The sequence below is a fragment of the Stenella coeruleoalba genome (genome assembly GCF_951394435.1).
Source record: "Stenella coeruleoalba genome assembly, chromosome: 7".
Classification (NCBI taxonomy): domain Eukaryota; kingdom Metazoa; phylum Chordata; class Mammalia; order Artiodactyla; family Delphinidae; genus Stenella; species Stenella coeruleoalba.
In genome coordinates, this window is record NC_137153.1 from 103,612,701 (window position 1) to 103,629,196 (window position 16,496).

General features: G+C 50.0%; 1 protein-coding gene across 6 annotated transcripts in view; it reads left to right on the plus strand.

Annotated features, from left to right (window-relative positions):
* The first annotated feature begins 110 nt into the window (after window positions 1-110).
* TMEM268 (transmembrane protein 268) overlaps window positions 111-16,496 on the plus strand; it is a 33,380-nt gene continuing 16,994 nt past the window's right edge. For 3 of the 6 annotated variants that reach the window (XR_013829093.1, XM_079926693.1, XM_079926695.1), the window contains exons 1-3: window positions 111-8,755; window positions 10,940-11,126; window positions 16,154-16,263. Coding sequence is in view for 5 of the 6 variants with exons in the window: in XM_079926693.1 (XP_079782819.1) it covers window positions 8,666-8,755; window positions 10,940-11,126; window positions 16,154-16,263 (387 nt within the window). In the remaining variant the exon portion in view is untranslated. The remainder of the gene's footprint in view (window positions 8,756-10,939; window positions 11,127-16,153; window positions 16,264-16,496) is intronic. The other 3 variants (XM_079926694.1, XM_079926696.1, XM_079926697.1) reach the window with 3 other exon arrangements.

Sequence of the window (16,496 nt, forward strand, 5' to 3'; positions counted from 1 at the left end):
TACAAACTTATGGCCTATCCAAAGATTTTATCTTTTTACCTCACATTTCTTAGAAACTTAATGGGTATATGTTGTCTGTTTTCCTGTGCCTTTTCGCTCGAGTGGCATATTAGGAACACTGACTTTTTCTTTCTTAGATATAGTTTTGTTTTTTCTTTTAATTTTATGTCATAGCTTTATGTTGCAACTCTACTTGTTCAAAAGTTAGATCATGAAGGTTCCTTCCTATGACCTTAGATATAGTTTAAAAAAAAACAATTTTCTTAAGAAAGAAAGGGATTAAATTTTTTTTTTTCCCTAACTCTTTCTTGAAGGTCAGGGGCTTTATCTATGAAAAAGTAGTAAATAGTTACTTGTAACCTATGTGAACAGCCAGCCTTAAAATAGTCCTTTCTGGCTAAGAGTTAGAACAGTGGGGACTAGTATTGGGCTGCTTTTGGTTTCTCTTATTTAAAATTACTAGATGATAGAATTCAAGAACTTGTTGCATGTCACTACTTGGTGTACTGATACTGTACGAATAATCATTTAAAAGTCAAGACTCTGTCATGCATATTTTTCCCCTCTGCTTCATCCTCTTTGATAATGCAAAATGCACTTTGACCCAGATGTTCTGCAGAATTTCACTAAGGAAATTAAATTAGCACATGTATCACACACATTCACATACATACTTAGAAAATATTCATGGTGCATATCTTAGCAGGAAGGAAATCACTTCCTTGGGTGATTTCACCCAACAACTGTTTTGAAAAACAGCAAGCAGGGGACTTCCCTGGTGGTCCAGTGGTTAAGAATCCACCTTCCAGGGCTTCCCTGGTGGCGCAGTGGTTGAGAGTCCGCCTGCCAATGCAGGGGACACGGGTTCGTGCCCCGGTCCGGGAGGATCCCACATGCTGCAGATCGGCTGGGCCTGTGAGCCATGGCCTCTGGACCTGCGCGTCCGGAGCCTGTGCTCCACAACGGGAGAGGCCACAACAGTGAGAGGCCCGCATACCGCAAAAAAAAAAAAGAATCCACCTTCCAATGCAAGGGACAAGGGTTCAATCCCTGGTCAGGGAACTAAGATCCCACATGCCGCGGAGCAACACAGCCATTGCTCCGCAGCTACTGAGCCTGTGTGCTCTGGAGCCTGCTCGCCCTAATGAAGACTCATCGCAGCCAAAAAATTAAAAAAAAAAAAAACCACACGCACACACAAAACAGCAAGCAACTAGTAGATCTGAAGTTTGCCTTTTCTCTAGAGCACCCTGTCCTGGGGCAGCCTTGGACAGGTTATCAAGCGTGTTTCCTTCCTGGTGGGCTAAATGCTGAGTGCAGTACCTATAGTAACTTCACTCTAGCACTTAAGAATTAAATGCCCTCTGGACTTCCCTGGTGGCACAGTGGTTAAGAATCCGCTTGCCAATGCAGGGGACAGGTTCGAGCCCTGCTCTGGGAAGATCCCACGTGCCGCGGAGCTACTGAGCCTGCGCTCTAGAGCCTGCCTGCTACAACTACTGAAGCCCACGCTCCTGGAGCCCATGCTGTGCAGCAAGCGAAGCCACCACAACGAGAAGCCCACGCACCGCAAAGTAGAGTAGCCCCCGCTCGCCACAACTAGAGAAGGCCCGTGCAGCAACGAGGACCCAACGCAGCCAAAAATAAATTTATATTAAAAAAAAATGCCGTCTGACCCACTAGAAGCTGAAAGTCTTCCGCTGCAAGATAATTTCTCGTACGTAGAAACAATTGAAAGAATGTTGTGCTGAAACTACGGGGGAATTAGAGGGCCTTTTAAAAAATTGTATCTTTTATGTGACTGAGGATGGGTGGATCTCAGGCCACTTCCGTCTCTAGTTGCTATTCCCTCTCGCAGAATTCCTCATAAGAATTTTCTATACGAGCTTTTCCATTTTTTACTGTTCAGGCACTCCAGTTAGGCTTGCCATGCCATTGAAACTGCTTGCTCGCCAGGGTCAGCAATGATGACCTAGGTGGGGTCCAATCCTCTGCCTGCTTGACTTTCAGTATCATTGGACAGGGTTGGCTATTCCTTTTTGAGCCACCTTCTTAGCCTCCCTTCTGCAGCCGTGTGCTGCCTTGCCTCTCCAGTCTCTTGCTGGTTCCTCCGCATCTTTTCCTGTGGTTTTGTTCTTGTGTGTCTCTACGTCCCCATTTGAGACCATCTACATTTCATGGCTTTGATACCATCTATATTGAAGACCCAAATTTGTATCTCTAACTGTCCTGAACTCTAGAATTCTCAGATTGTTTATTTGATATTTTCATTCAGTTATCTGGTAAGCATCTCGATCCTAATATGTCCCAAACTATACCTGGTTTTGTTAGGACTTTACTCCTGGTATTGCTAAGTGTATCCAGACCACGGTCAGCAGTGTCCTTGACTTCTACCCACTGGATGCCAGTAGTACCCTGTCAGTTGTGACAACCAAAAATGTCCCCAGATGTCAAATGTCCCCTGGGGATCAAAACCACCCAGTTGACAACTACTGTTAAAGCAACAACAAAATTATTGAAAGTACCACACGATCCCTGGAACATTCTAGGTACTCAAAAATTGTGTCCTAATTTTCCAAAATTTGGTTCTCCTTTTCTCACCCTAATCATCCTTGATTATATGTCTAATAATAGCTCTTATTTGTTGGTATAGGATATACTCTGAAGTCTCAGTGGCTTAATGCAACAAAGATTTCTTACAATGTTTGATACATGTTGGGTGACCAAGGCAGCTGTTCTCCATGTGGTGATGCAGTGATTCAGATCACCTCCACTTTGTGGTTCTACCATTTTAGCACATGGTTCCCATGATTCCAGAGGCAAGGGAAGAAAAAGTTGGCAAACGTGCACCAGCTCGTCTGTGCTTACGTCCTGAAATGAATGACATTTGTTCTCAGCTCATTGACCCTCGTGCATCACGTGAGCCAACCTAACTGCAAGGGAGGCTAAGAGATGAGGCAGATCCTGTGGTTATTTGGTGAGTAAAAAATCTCTGTTTTAATTGCAAACAGTAGCTTTCTCCATGCCAGCTAGTGACCACGTGCATTGTTCACGAGCAAGAATATTTTGAAAGGCATCTTTTTTCCCCAAGTAGTGGGTCTCAACAGTGGGTTTCAAATGTTCGGTAAACCATGTTGTAAACAAATGTGCTGTCATCTAGGCTTTGTTCTATTTATAGAGCACAGGCAGAGTAGATGTAGCACAGTTCTTCAGGGCCCTAGGATTTTCAGAGCGGTCAGTGAACATTGGCTTCAACTTCAAGTCACCAGCTGCATTAGCCCCTAATAAAAGAGACTGTCCTTTGAAGCCAGGCACTGACTCCTCTCTAGCTATGAAAGTCCTAGATGGCATCTTCTTCCAACATAAGACTGTTCTGTCTACATTGAAAACCTGTTGTTTAGTGTAGCCACCTTCGTTCATTATCTTAGCTGGATCTTCTGAGTAACTTGCTGCAGCTTCTACATCAACAATTACTGAATCATGGAGATGGCTTCCTTCCTTAAACCTCACGAACCAATCTCCACTAGCTTCAAACTTTTCTCTGCAGCTTCCTCACCTCTCTCAGCCTTCACAATTACACAGAGTTAAGGCCTTGCCCTGGATTAGGCTTTGGTTTTAGGGAATATTGTGGCTGGTTTGATCTTTTTGACCGCTAAAAACTTTCACCAGGGACTTCCCTGGCGGTCTAGTGGTTAGGACTCCGAGCTTCCACTGTAGGGGCCCCGGGATTGATCCCAGGTTGGGGAGCTAAGATTCCGCAAGCGGCACAGTGCAGCCAAAAATAAATAAAAATTTTAAAAAACCAAAGTATTTCTTCTGGTTTTGACCCAGTTTCCTGACAAATAGCATGTGACTTGTCTAACTCCCTGCACATCCCTGCCAAGGACAGTGGTGTGTCTAGGCCCAAGCTCTCGCGTGCATATCTTACAGGGGAGTACTCACTGTGTAATGTGACTCCCAGGATTTCGAATCAATGTAATGGAGCCAGGAGCAATGGAACGTACTGTGGGGCGTGCTTTTGGAAATACCCGTTAAGATGGCTCTAATTAGTGTCCAAGCCTAGATTTGAACCCAGGTCTGCCTGACTTTCCAGCCTGGGTTGCTGTATGATTCAGTTCAGTGTGTTCTATGGCAGTGTTTCAAGCAGTGTGTTTCTAAAAGAGAAAGTCAATGAGTCTACAACTGGCAGACAGGTTCCAAAAAACAAGATCTAATTTTTGATCTTTGCCGTTTCACTTACTCATCCCATGGTTCTGAGGCTCTCTCCTGTCCTGTCTGCTGCCACACTTGAAGATTCTTCCAGGCCAGGAAGAAGTTCTTTCCCTCTTGCTTCACCAAGGTTGCCAGCTAGTTGGCAGCTAACCCTCAGACATGGGCCTGTAACCCTTGCAAACATGACAGGACGAAGGGGCTAAATGCTGAGTAAGGGTGGCTTTGGCTGGGGTTTGTGGTTATTTGGATTTGTCTGTAGTTGAGGCCCTGATAATTTCATTCATAGCCATTCATTCACTAACTCAGATGTGTGTAACAATAGCTGGGGGCCAGCTCTGAGCATGGGCAGAAACAGCCCTGTGCCCCAAAGGTTTATTCTCCTCTTGGGAAAGGGGACACTGAACATTGACCATAGCGAGTGCTAGGTGTGGCCATAGGTTAAGGAAGAGTAACTATAAGGATGGGGGACTGGCCTGGGCTCAGGACAGGAGAGGGCTCCTAGAAGAAGGGCCCTTTCAGCTGAGACCTGAGAATGTGTCAGTTATCTGGGCAACGAGGTGAGGATGAGGTTTGAGGGTTACCTTCCAGAGGGAGAAGGATGGCAACCACTGAGAACTGGAAGTGAGAGAGAGCACAGGTGTAGGAGGAACGAGAGATGGTCTGTGCTCTTGGAGCTTAGGGTTTTCAGAGGTTGGGGGACAGCGGGTAAAGATGAGTACAGGATAGGCTGGGGGGTGGGGAGGGGCTAGGGCCTACCACAGAGAGCCTTGTGAATCCATCAAGATAGCGCCACTGAAGACTGCTTTCCAGTGGACTTTACTAGGTATTACTCACCTTTTGTCAGATTTCATTCATCTTTCTCCATTCTCCATGGAGCCCCCATTCCCTCACGCCATAGTGCTAGGCCTTGCCATTTACTGTATTTTCGGAGATGCAAAAGAATTGCCCAGAAATGCAGTTCACTTTTTTCTTTTTTTAAAATTTATATATGGCTGCATTGGGTCTTCGTTGCTGCACAAGGGCTTTCTCTAGTTGTGGCGAGCGGGGGCTACCCTTCGCTGCGGTGCGCGGGCTTCTTGCGAGCCACAACTACTGAGCCCTCGTGCCACAACTACTGAAGCCCGTGCGCCTAGAGGCCATGCTCCGCAACAAGAGAACCCACCACAACGAGAAGCCTGCAGTTCACTTTTACTCAGCACTTTCTGCTAAGCACTTCATCATCTCATTTAATTCTTAAAATCTCTCAGTTTAGCAGATATCCTTTTTTTTTTTTTTTTTTTTTTTTGCAGATATCCTTTTATAAATGAGGGAATTGAAACTCAGAGAGGGGAACTGGGCTGTGCAAGTTCACATACCAGTGAGTGGTGGAGCCTGGTCAGCCAGTTCCAAAGGTCCACGTCTTTTGCCTCCTTAGCAAAGGAGGCTGATGTGTCAACATTCAAGCTAGAGAGACAGGCAGTGAGAATGCAGAGTGAAGGTAGCTCAGCTGAAAGGGCAGGAGTATGACATCTGGCTTCATGTAGGAGGTAGGCCTTGCTGGGGAGGCAGGATTTATTTATTATTAAAAAAAAATTTAAACCTATTTTAATTTATTTATTTTTGCTGTGTTGGGTCTTTGTTTCTGTGCGAGGGCCCTCTCCAGGTGTGGCAAGCGGGGGCCACTCTTCATCGCGGTGCGCGGGCCTCCCACTTTCGCGGCCTCTCTCGTTGCGGAGCACAGGCTCCAGACACGCAGGCTCAGCAGCTGTGGCTCACGGGCCTAGTTGCTCCGCGGCATGTGGGATCCTCCCAGACCAGGGCTTGAACCCGTGTCCCCTGCACTAGCAGGCAGACTCTCAACCACTGCGCCACCAGGGAAGCCAGGGAGGCAGAATTTAGATGGTCACCAGTTCACACACCTGTCCCAGGATCCCTTTCAACATCCAGTCAGCAGGTAGGAGAACTCCAACAGCCCATGAATCTTGCTCCCATGCCCCCAGATTGTGTTTTGGGAAATTAGGCAAACTAAATAGAGATCTTGTGTGTCTTGCTCAGTGGTACCCAGAACAATGGCTGGCACTCGGCAGGCACTCGGTGTCGATCTTTTGATGAATAAATGAATAAACTAATTTTTAGTAGCCTGCTTCCTGGATGCTCACTTGTCTGATGAATGAGGATCCTGCCTGGGCAGCATCAGCTGCTTATTCCTCAATCACTGCTCTGCTCGTGTCCCCAAGCACTCCACCTCTGCCTCTGGCAGAGCATGAAGACAGCTATATCTGCCTAAATTAAAATTGCACCCATATTCTGACTCGGCAAGTCCACTTGTAGATAGGCAGCCTGTGGCATGTACCCGGCACTGTGGCTATGACCATCCCAGCAAGGCCTGTGAGCAAGAGTGGGAATTCCCCTTACATGTCCACGAGCGGAGAGAGGCAAAGGAAAGAAAGCCTTCCTATTACAATACATGGAGGTGTGTGCGCACCCCTTAAAAAGAAGCCAGACAGAGAGGAGTGTTCTGGCATGAGGTGAATGCCAAGGAACTTTGCTGAATGAAAAAGCAGGGTGTCCAACAGAATAGAACAGGTTCCCTTTTGTGGAAATGCACAGTGTACACATCTGTCTATACCTTTCTATGGAAATGTACGCAAGGTTAGTGCTTTTCTCAGGGAAGGGGTTAGTTGTCACTGTAGACACCCCTGAAGTCTCGAGTGATGGTGCTGGGGGTGGCAGCCAACGTCTAGTGAGCGGCCATCATGTGTCCTGCAGTTGTGTACACTTCACACCAATTATCTGATTAGAGCTTTACACAATCCCATGAAACAGTATCATCTGTTGTTTACAGAAAACTAAGGCACAGAGAGGTTAAACACTATAGCGAAGATGACTTAAAAAATCGGAGACACCTGGCTTAGAGCTCAGGGAGCCTGATCCCCAAAGCGATGCTGTTAACACAGTGCACGTATAACTTTTCATTAAAAAACAAGTCCCTAAGAAATTTCTGGTCCAAATATTTCTTCATCCACCGGGTCCCGTGACTGTCAGACATGGGCTGGACCTCAGAGGCAAGCCGCTGCTCTCACGAAGGGGAGACGGAGGCTCCGAGGGGGGTTGGAACTCTTTCCGTCCGGGGCGCGGAGACCCCCCTCGCCCCCGCGCCCCAGAAGCGACGTGCGTGGTCGGCGAGCGCCGAGGCGCTTCCCGGCGTCCCGGGAGGGAGCCCGGCTTATGAAAGGCAGCTCCAAGCTCGGTTCCGAAGCGGGTCCGGGAGCCGGCTTCCCTCTGGGCCCCGAGGCGAGCCCGGCGGGCGGCTCCTCCCGGTGGGGTGACCGCGCGGGGCCGCCCCGGCCCGGGGGCGGGACCCGGGAGGGCGGCGCGCGGCGCGGGCGGCGGGCGGAGCGCGGGCAGAGGTGCCCCGAGGCTGCGGCGTTGTGGGGCGGCGGCGCCGCCCGACCTTCGGCATCCCCGGGACCCCCGGGCGGCGGTGAGGCGGCGACGGCGGCGCGGACGGGTGAGTGTGCGCGGGCCCAGGGCGCGCCCCCTGTGTTTGCGCGCGGGCCCGGGCGCGGGCGGCCGCGAGCCCTGATTTGAGGCGCGCGGGTCCCGTGCTGCCGCTGGGCTCCCGTGTCTTGGTCTGGGGTGGGCGCCGCGGGCCGCGTCCGCGTTCTTCCTGCGCCTTTGGGCCCCATTTCCCTCTGTCGTGCGTGGGAGCTGCTCTCGGGCGGCTCCTGGGAGCCGGTGGGCTTGGGACAGTGGGAGTGATTTCAGGGTGAGGGAGGCCCAGAGGCAGCAGACCCGGGAGGAGACTTGAGGGCAGAACCTGAAGCTAGACTCAGCTGCCCAAGGCCAAGGCCAGATGCGGCGGAGCATCCCTTGCCCGAATGAGCTCGGTTCCGTTGTGGCTCCATCCCCCACCTGGCTCCTTGACCTTGGAGAGTTCGCTTTCGTTTCTGGGTCTTAATTTTCTCATGTGGAAAGTGGAGAGCTTGGAGCCATTGTCTCTCAAGGCTTTTCCACCGCAAAACGACTGTGACAGACCCTCTGTGGTCCCTTGTTGGGACTTTCCAGTTTAACAAAATGAAACCTGACTTGTGAAAACTGTAGGAGTCCCCTTCTCCCCCAACACACACGAAGGCACACATGCACACCCCTCAGTGAGGCACAGGGCCTCCTGGGGAAGCTGGGCACTCAGTGTCTGCAGAAATGGAGACCTTTGCTCAGCGGGACTTTTAGGATATCTTCCTTTGCAGAGGCTTGCCACTCAGCTCAAAAAGATGGATAACTGGAAGGTCCGGTTAAGTGGAATCAGCAGTGGGAGTTAAGGAAGCTGGGGAGTGGATGACCCGTTAGTTACAGGAACCTCAGGGCTGTGCTCGCTCCCTGGCTCTGACTCCACCCCTGGTGCCTCTCCCTCCCTCCCTTGTCCCCTAGGGCTAGTGCAGGGCTGAGTGGGGTGGCAGGTCAGGACACACTGATGGGTGATGGGTCAGCACCTGCCCTTGGCCAGTCTTGCCAACAGCCCTCGTGCCCTCTGCAGCCTCCAGGTTGGATGAGGAGCTGCAGGGTGAGTGCACAGGCTGCCCTGATTGGGCCCATCCTGGCCTCTGGTTTGTACCTCTCCCTACTTGGTAGCCCCTTCTCTTGCTCTACCTTTGCCAAGCCAGGAGCCTCTTTCCCTGCTCCAAGAAGCCTCCTGAAACACTCTTCCCTCATTCCAAGGCGCTGCCGGCTCCCTCTGACTGCCTTCTTTGGTCATTGTCTGTTTGTTATTTCTCTTTCTCTGAGTTTCTCTTTCCCACCAGATGGTGGTACCCAGCAGGGAGGGCTGAACAGGGACTTAAAATTTTATTTCTGGTTTTATAGTTTAGAAAGCACAGGGCCTGGCACTAGAAGGTTCTTAGGGAGTGTCTGTGGAGTAAAAATAATGATTGCTATATTCCTTTTTGCCCCGTGCTGCTCTCAAGTGATTCAGGTATGAATTCTTTAAACCTCACAACAGCCTCGTTACATTATTCCCATTTACATGTGTAGAAACTGAGGCAGGTACAAGTCACTTGCTCCAGGTCGTACGTGTGGGAAGTGGCAGGACTGTGCAGGTTGCTTTTATCCATTATGCTAAATGCCCTTCAGGTGAATGAATTCTCCTGGTTGGGACTTTGTGGAGGCTAATTGGGCCAACTGGGGTGCTGGGATTTCTTCTTCCCAAAGACAATGTCTAGTTGTGGGATTTTGCAGCTAATGAACCTTCCATGCAGTCTGGAAGGATGTCTGTGCAGCCCCAGCTTGTGGGTGGTCCCTCCTGCCTGGAGGAGGGAGGGTGGGCTCAAGGACCTTTCTGAGATTCCAGTACAGCTTCTCCGGGCAGCAGGTTCCTAGCTATGATGTCCCTGGGTTCCTGGTCTGGAAAATGGATCCAAAGATTCTGTTTGTCTCCTGGGCCTAGGATATAATCAGGTGAGGCAGCAAAGGGCCTCAGTTATTGCCAAGTGCAGGGCAGACATCCTTGGGCTGTTGTTGCTTTCATGCCTCTTGGGGGGTACGAGATAAGAAGGAGGAAGTAAGGGGTGATATGACTGACCGGTACTCAGTGATATTTGGGAGTGCCTGCTGTGCGCCAGGCTTGGGCTAGGTAAGGGGAGGTGGTCCCTGCCATCCCACAGCTTGGCAGCTCAGATGCCAACTGGAGCTTGTTACTAGATCACACCTGGGAAATGCAGTCTCCCTCTACCCAGTCTTTTTTTTTTTGTGGTATGCGGGCCTCTCACTGTTGTGGCCTCTCCCGTTGCGGAGCACAGGCTCCGGACGCGCAGGTCCAGCAGCCAAGGCTCACGGGCCCAGTCGCTCCGCGGCATGTGGGATCTTCCCAGACTGGGGCACAAACCCGTGTCCCCTGCATCGGCAGGCGGACTCTCAACCACTGCGCCACCAGGGAAGCCCGACCCAGTCTTTTTTAAGGCGGTTTAAGGAGGAGGCTCAGCGATAGCCAGACCTGGGTGCTGAGGTTCAGGGGCATGGGCATGAGGGGCTTGTATTCTGAAGCTGGATAGCCTGGTCCATCTCCTGTCTCCACAGCTCCCAGCCATCCCACCTTGGGCAGGTCATGTTACATCTTTGACCCTGTTAAATGGGAGAAACCTGTGAGGAAATGGACCTTATGATGAGCAGGGTACTGGATGCCATACTTATGTTTCCTTGTGTTACCCCCACAGCAGCTATGCCAGATAGGCCTCCCTGAACCCATTTTACAGATGAGGTCAGAACGGCTCAGGGAGTTAAGTACCTGACAGTGAATGTCCCAGAGCATGTGAGGGCTGAGTGAAGGTTCAAATCTAGGTCTTTTGGTGCTAAAATCCTTGCTCTTTTCTTTTCATAACATTCTGCTGCTTTGTATAAACACGGCTCCCCATGATGAATATACCTATCCTGTACTCAGTCAGGAAGCGAAATCCCAGATGCCTGGGAGTGGGGCCTGGTCAACTCGTGAGTTCTCTGTGGGTCCCTCGATGTGTCTGAGCTGGAGAAGGTCCCAGAGCAGAGGAGGTCTCAGCCAAGACCTTGAAGGGTTTCAGCCCTTGCCCCTCACTCCCTCTGAGAACGTTCCTCAGCACGATCAGCAAGTTCACAGTCCAAGGGAAGACTCTGGGTGGCTCTCACTGGTCTGGTGATGGCTTTGGCCTTGAGAGCCTGAGGAGCCTGGCCTGCCCAGGACCAGGCCTGAAGTTCTTTCTCGTGATGTTGTTTTCTGAAGGCAGGCGAAGCTGAGCTGGCTGCTCCAGGATGCACCACAGCTCTGAGAAGGGGAAGCAGAAATCCTGCTGGCTCTGCTATGGCGTGTGAACCGCAGATGGACCCCGGCGGGGCGGCTGGCCCCTTGCCCACCTCCTCCCCTGGGTGGAGCGCCCTGCCTGGCGGGAGCCCTCCTGGCTGGGGGCAAGGTAGGATCATGACCCTTAATTCCTTCCTCCCCTATCCCCCCAGGATGCTGAACTGGACTCACATAGTATGATTGAGGGGAGGGGAGCGGAGGGGCACAAAAGTGTCTTTAGATAAGAGCGGGCATTTGGGGATGTGTTTCCAGGCCACTTTCTGTCATTTCTACCTCTTCTCTCTGTCACCAACTCCTTAGATTGCCCTCTGCCAGGATCCCTGCTGTAGCTTCCTAGCACCTTTCCTCCTTGCCTCTTCTGTTCTCTGCATGGTGTCTCAGAGAGATTTTTTAAAATGCACAGCCAACCAAATCGCTTTCTGTTTCAGTGTTTCCCATTAGGCTTAGCATGAAGATCTATCATTCTCCAGCTTGCCAGCCCTGCCTAAATGGCTCTTGCTGCCCCTGTTCTCTGTTCCTGCCATGCTGCCCTGCCCCAGGACCTTTGCACCTGCTGTCCCTGCTGTGTGTTATGCCCTTTCCCTGCCTCCTTTTCCCTGCTTAATTTCCATCCATCCTTCAGAGCTAAGTTCAGATATCCCTTCCATGGGGAATCCTCTCCTGATGGCCCAGCCTAAGCCGGGACCCTCTGATATATTCCTGTTTCTCCCTATAGCAATTACCAGTCTGTAATTAAATAATTACCTGTGTAATAAAGTGTTGAATGTCCAGTTTCCTCACTAGAATGTAAGCTCCACAAGTGCAGGGTGCCTGTTTTGCTTTGTTCATCACTGTGTCTATAGTACTTAGCACATGGCTTGGCCCATAGTATTATTATTTTTAAAATTTTATTATTATTTATTTTATTTATTTATTTTTCACGGCATTGGGCCTTTGTTGCTGTGTGCAGGCTTTCTCTAGTTGCGGTGAGCGGAGGCTACTCTTTGTTGCAGTGTGCGGCCTTCTCATTGCAGTGGCTTCTCTTGTTGCAGAGCACGGGTTTTCGGCACCCGGGCTTCAGGAGTTGTGGCTTACAGGTTCTGGAGCGCTGGCTCAGTAGTTGCGGCGCATGGGCTTAGTTGCTCCGCGGCATGTGGGATCTTCCCAGACCAGGGCTCGAACCCGTGTCCCCTGCATTGGCAGGCGGATTTTTAACCACTGCACCACCAGGGAAGCCCTTTGCTCATAGTAGATGCTCAATAAGTATTTTGTTGACTGAATGAATGAGTGGCTGGGCATAGGCAAGGGGAGATGGCATTTTGCATTGTGGCTTGTTTCTTAGATGATTTAAAACTTAAAAACAAGGGTTCCTTTTATGACTACTGTTATTAGGAAAGCAGTTCACATACACACATACCAGTAGAATGAAATGGAATGGAATAATTTACCTTCAGCTCTTTGAAGATATAGCTCTACTGGTTTTTGGCAAGCCAGTTCTTGCCCCTTTATAGGAAATAGCTCCCTGTACACACACACACACACACACACACACACACACACACACACACACACAGTGGAGGACTTGCAGTTCTCACGTTGAGGAGCAGATGAGAGAGATTATTACCAAGAATCCAGGAACTCATGGTTTGAAAGGGAAACAGAGACACTATGAAAAGTCCTCACATTGCTCAGGCAAACACTGTCCTCATAGTGCAAAGAGCCAGGCTAGGGGAGTGGTTCACAACCTCCATGCCTGGGATCCAGCTCAGTGTGTGTTTTCTGCTCTGTGCTGTGCAGTGGAGGGCTAGTCTGAGGCTCCGCACAGCATGACTGCCTGCATTTTGTATGCTACCCTTTCTCTTCACTTCTTCTCTTCTTACTTTCATTTCCCCTGGTACCACCAGGCAAGCTGGTTCTCCTTTCCGAGGTTCAGTTTCCTTTTCCATTGTAATGGTTTTCCACCTTCTAGGAGTCTTGGAGGATTAAATGGAATCACGACTGTGAGCCTAAGTCCGTGCCTGGTGCATAGGATGGGATCAGTCCCTGGAAGCTATTCTTATCGCATTTTATTGTTCTATTTTATTTTGGTCTTGATCTTCTTTTTGTCTGTTTTCCCTCATTTGCTTATTTTTAAATCTAATTTTATCTTTTCATATTTTATTTTATGAAGCCACCTTAAATCCTTTCTGGAACAAGGTGTGGGAAGGTAAAAACCAACACAGCTCAACTGGTGTGCCTTTATGGTAACTTAGGAGCTTTGACAAGCTGGCTTTTAAATTATGACAACAGTAGCAGCCAGTCATTCAGTACCCATTTTGCACCAAGCGCTTAATTTTCATCATCTTAATTATTTGCAAAATCCTCCGTGGTGGATATAATCATCCTCTAAGGGGATGGCCAGGGATTAAATTGTTTCTTCAAGGTGCTCTGTTAGTGAGAGGCTGAGTTACCATTTGAACCCCAAAGCATCTAGCTTGTGCTTTCCCCACCTCATTTATACAGGAAGCATTTATTTAGTGCCTACTGTACACCTGGCACTGAACCCAGCTCAGGGGATTCAATGATGTGCAAAACCAATGTGGGAGTATATAGTCTGATGGAGACAGTGGACTTTAATCAAGTAATTGCATACACATGTGCTCATCTTTGATAAGCATAAAGGAGGAGAGCATGTAGTTATGGGCAGGTTTATCAGACAGATTTGATCTGCTATGAGTTTAGAATGTCAGGGAAGACTTCCTGGGCAAGGGATTAATGAGCTGGAACACAAATGATGACTTGGATATAACGGAGTGAGGCTAGGTGGATGTGTTCTAGGGAGAGAGCCGGAAGAGCATGCACAAAGGCCCTGGGGTGGGAGAGAACACTACACGTCCAAGGGGCTAAGGAGGCTGGGGTGGCAAGACACAGAGTGAGGCTGAGGCTTCAAGGTGAGCTTGGCAGGAGGCTAGTTCTTCGAAGGGCCGGGGGAGCTTGGTAAGGAGGTTGCTTTTTGCCAGAGGACTGGGAGGCTCTTGAAAGTTTTACTCAGAGAATTTGTATTAATCTGATCTGTGCTCTGGCTGCTGTGTGAATGCATCGTAAGAGGAAGAGCAGGTTGGAGAAACCAGTTAGGAGACTACGGCAGGTACAGGGAGAGGTGAAGGGAGCCTGGCCTAGGGTTGTGGTGAAGATACCAAGGGGTGCACCGAGCTGGGAGAGATTTTGTTGGCCCAGGTGGCAGGGCCCAGGGATGGACGGGGTGAGGGGTTAGAGGAGCGTTTGGGTGGGCCAGGGATTCCCAGGAAGGTAGAGCTAGTCATTTTGCTTTAAGACTCAGGGATTAACCCCGAGCTGGGCCCTGAGCCAGCAGGTAACATGTTCATGGTTTAATCCCTTCAGTCCTGCCTCCTTTTCTGAGCAACAGCTGCAGAAAACGTGCTGAAATATTCAGCTCCCAGCCCTGCGTGGCTGAACGCTGGGATCCTAGAATCTCAGGGCTGGACTACCCTGCAGCAGCTGCCCTGGCTGCTCTCTGGTGGCTCCCTGGGCCTCATACGTGATGGAAGGAGATCTCGGTCCTTCTGTTCAGAGTTTCTCGACTCAGAAGGGAAGTTGGTTTGGCTTCTTTCTGCTGCCCTTCCTCCCTGGACCCGAGGGGATTTCACTGTAGCTGGCCTCCCTCGGGTCTCCTGGTCTGGCTTCATTGCAGCCCTGCAGGGCATCCTCGAATAAATTTGATAGCCATTGTGACAAGCCTGAGATGATGTGTGTTTTTGAGGTATGACTTCACTCGATATATGCTTTTAAAATGTTGAGCGAGTGCAGAGACACGGGGGAGGGCTTGCCCGTAAGTCAGCGGATTAGTTTTCTGTGACTGTTGTAACAGGTGCCACTAACAGTGGCTTAGCAAATGCAGTTCTTCTCTTACAGTTCTGTAGGTTAGAAGTCTGACACTGGCCAGACTGTCGGCTCACAGCCTGACAGCCCTGGTCAGCAAGGCTGCATTCCTTTAGGAAGCTCCAGCGGAGAATCTGTTTCCTTTTCTTTTCCAGCATCTAAAGGCCACCCACAGTCCTTGGCTGCTGAAGCCTTCCGCCATTTTTTTTTTTAATTTTATATTTATTTATTTACTTGGCTGCGTCGGGTTTTAGTTGTGGCGTGCGGGCGGCACACGGGCTTCTCTCTAGTCGTGGCGCGCGGGCTCTAGAGCACTTGGGCTTAGTTGCCCCGTGGCATGTGGGATCTTAGTTCCCCGACCAGGGATCGAACCCGCGTCCCCTGCATTGGAAGGCGGATTCTTAACTATTGGACCACCAGGGAAGTCCCCTTCCGCCATTTTAAAGCCAGTAATGTTCCATCTCTCTGTACCTTTCTTCCGTAGTCACATCCCTCCTGGCTCTTCTGCTGCCTCCCTCTTCCACTTCTTTTTTGTTTTTGCTGCGCTGAGTGGCATGCGGGATCTTAGTTCCCTAACCAGGGATCGAACCTGTGCCCTCAGCAGTGAAAGCGTGGAGTCCTAACCACTGGACCGCCAGGGAATCCCCTCTCTTCCACTTTTGAGGATCCTTGTGATTACAGTGGGCCCACCCAGATAATCTAGGATAATCTCCCTATTTCAGGCCAGCTGATTAATACCATTAAGTTCACCTGCAACCCCCATTCCCCTTTGCCGTGTAAGATAACGTATTCACAGGTTCTGGGGGTTAGGGTGGGGACATCCTTGGGGGTTCACTGTTGTGCCTACCACATTGTTACCTCTTACTTAGACTCCGAGCCCACCAGGGATGTAAGTTGTTTGGTTGCACTTCCTTTGCCATCCTCGAATAAATGTCTGCTGGATCATCTCCTCAGTGTAATTAGTTGTTCAATCTCTGTTTAAATATCCCTTGTGAGGGGAGCCCACTACCTCCCAGACTTTGTGTGGACAGAGCTCACATTCTCGAGAAGTTCTTCCTTTGATGGTCTCAAATAATGTCCTAAAAGCCTCCAGCCTCAGTTCTGTCTCCTGGGAGCTTTCCAGTGAAGTCCAGTCCTTCTCCCGTAGGAGTTGGAGGATGGCAAGTCCCTCCTCGCCATGAGAATGTTCTCAAGGCCAGAGGAGGTGATGCCGTCAAGGTCTGGGCTCACCCAAAGTCCTTATTGCTCAGCCCGATGAAGCTCCTGGTCTGCTTTCAGAGCTCCACAACGGCCAGGTCCTCACAGTTCTCCGGATTGACAATACCTGTGCACCCATCTCCTTCGATCTGGGAGCCGCCGAAGAACAACTGCAGACCTGGGGCATTCAGGTGAGCGCTGACTTTATGGAGTCCTTAGTGCTTTTTCTTCCATCCGTCCATCCATCCATCCACCTGTCTGTCCGTCTATCTATTCTATCATCCAATTATTCACAACATTTTTATTAAACACCTACCCTGTGCTCAACATGGTAGGGAATATAAGGAAGATGTCCTCTCCTTCCAATTAATTAACTTAACAGATGTGTGTTTTGGGGTGTCCACCCTGTGCTGGCCACTTAGGC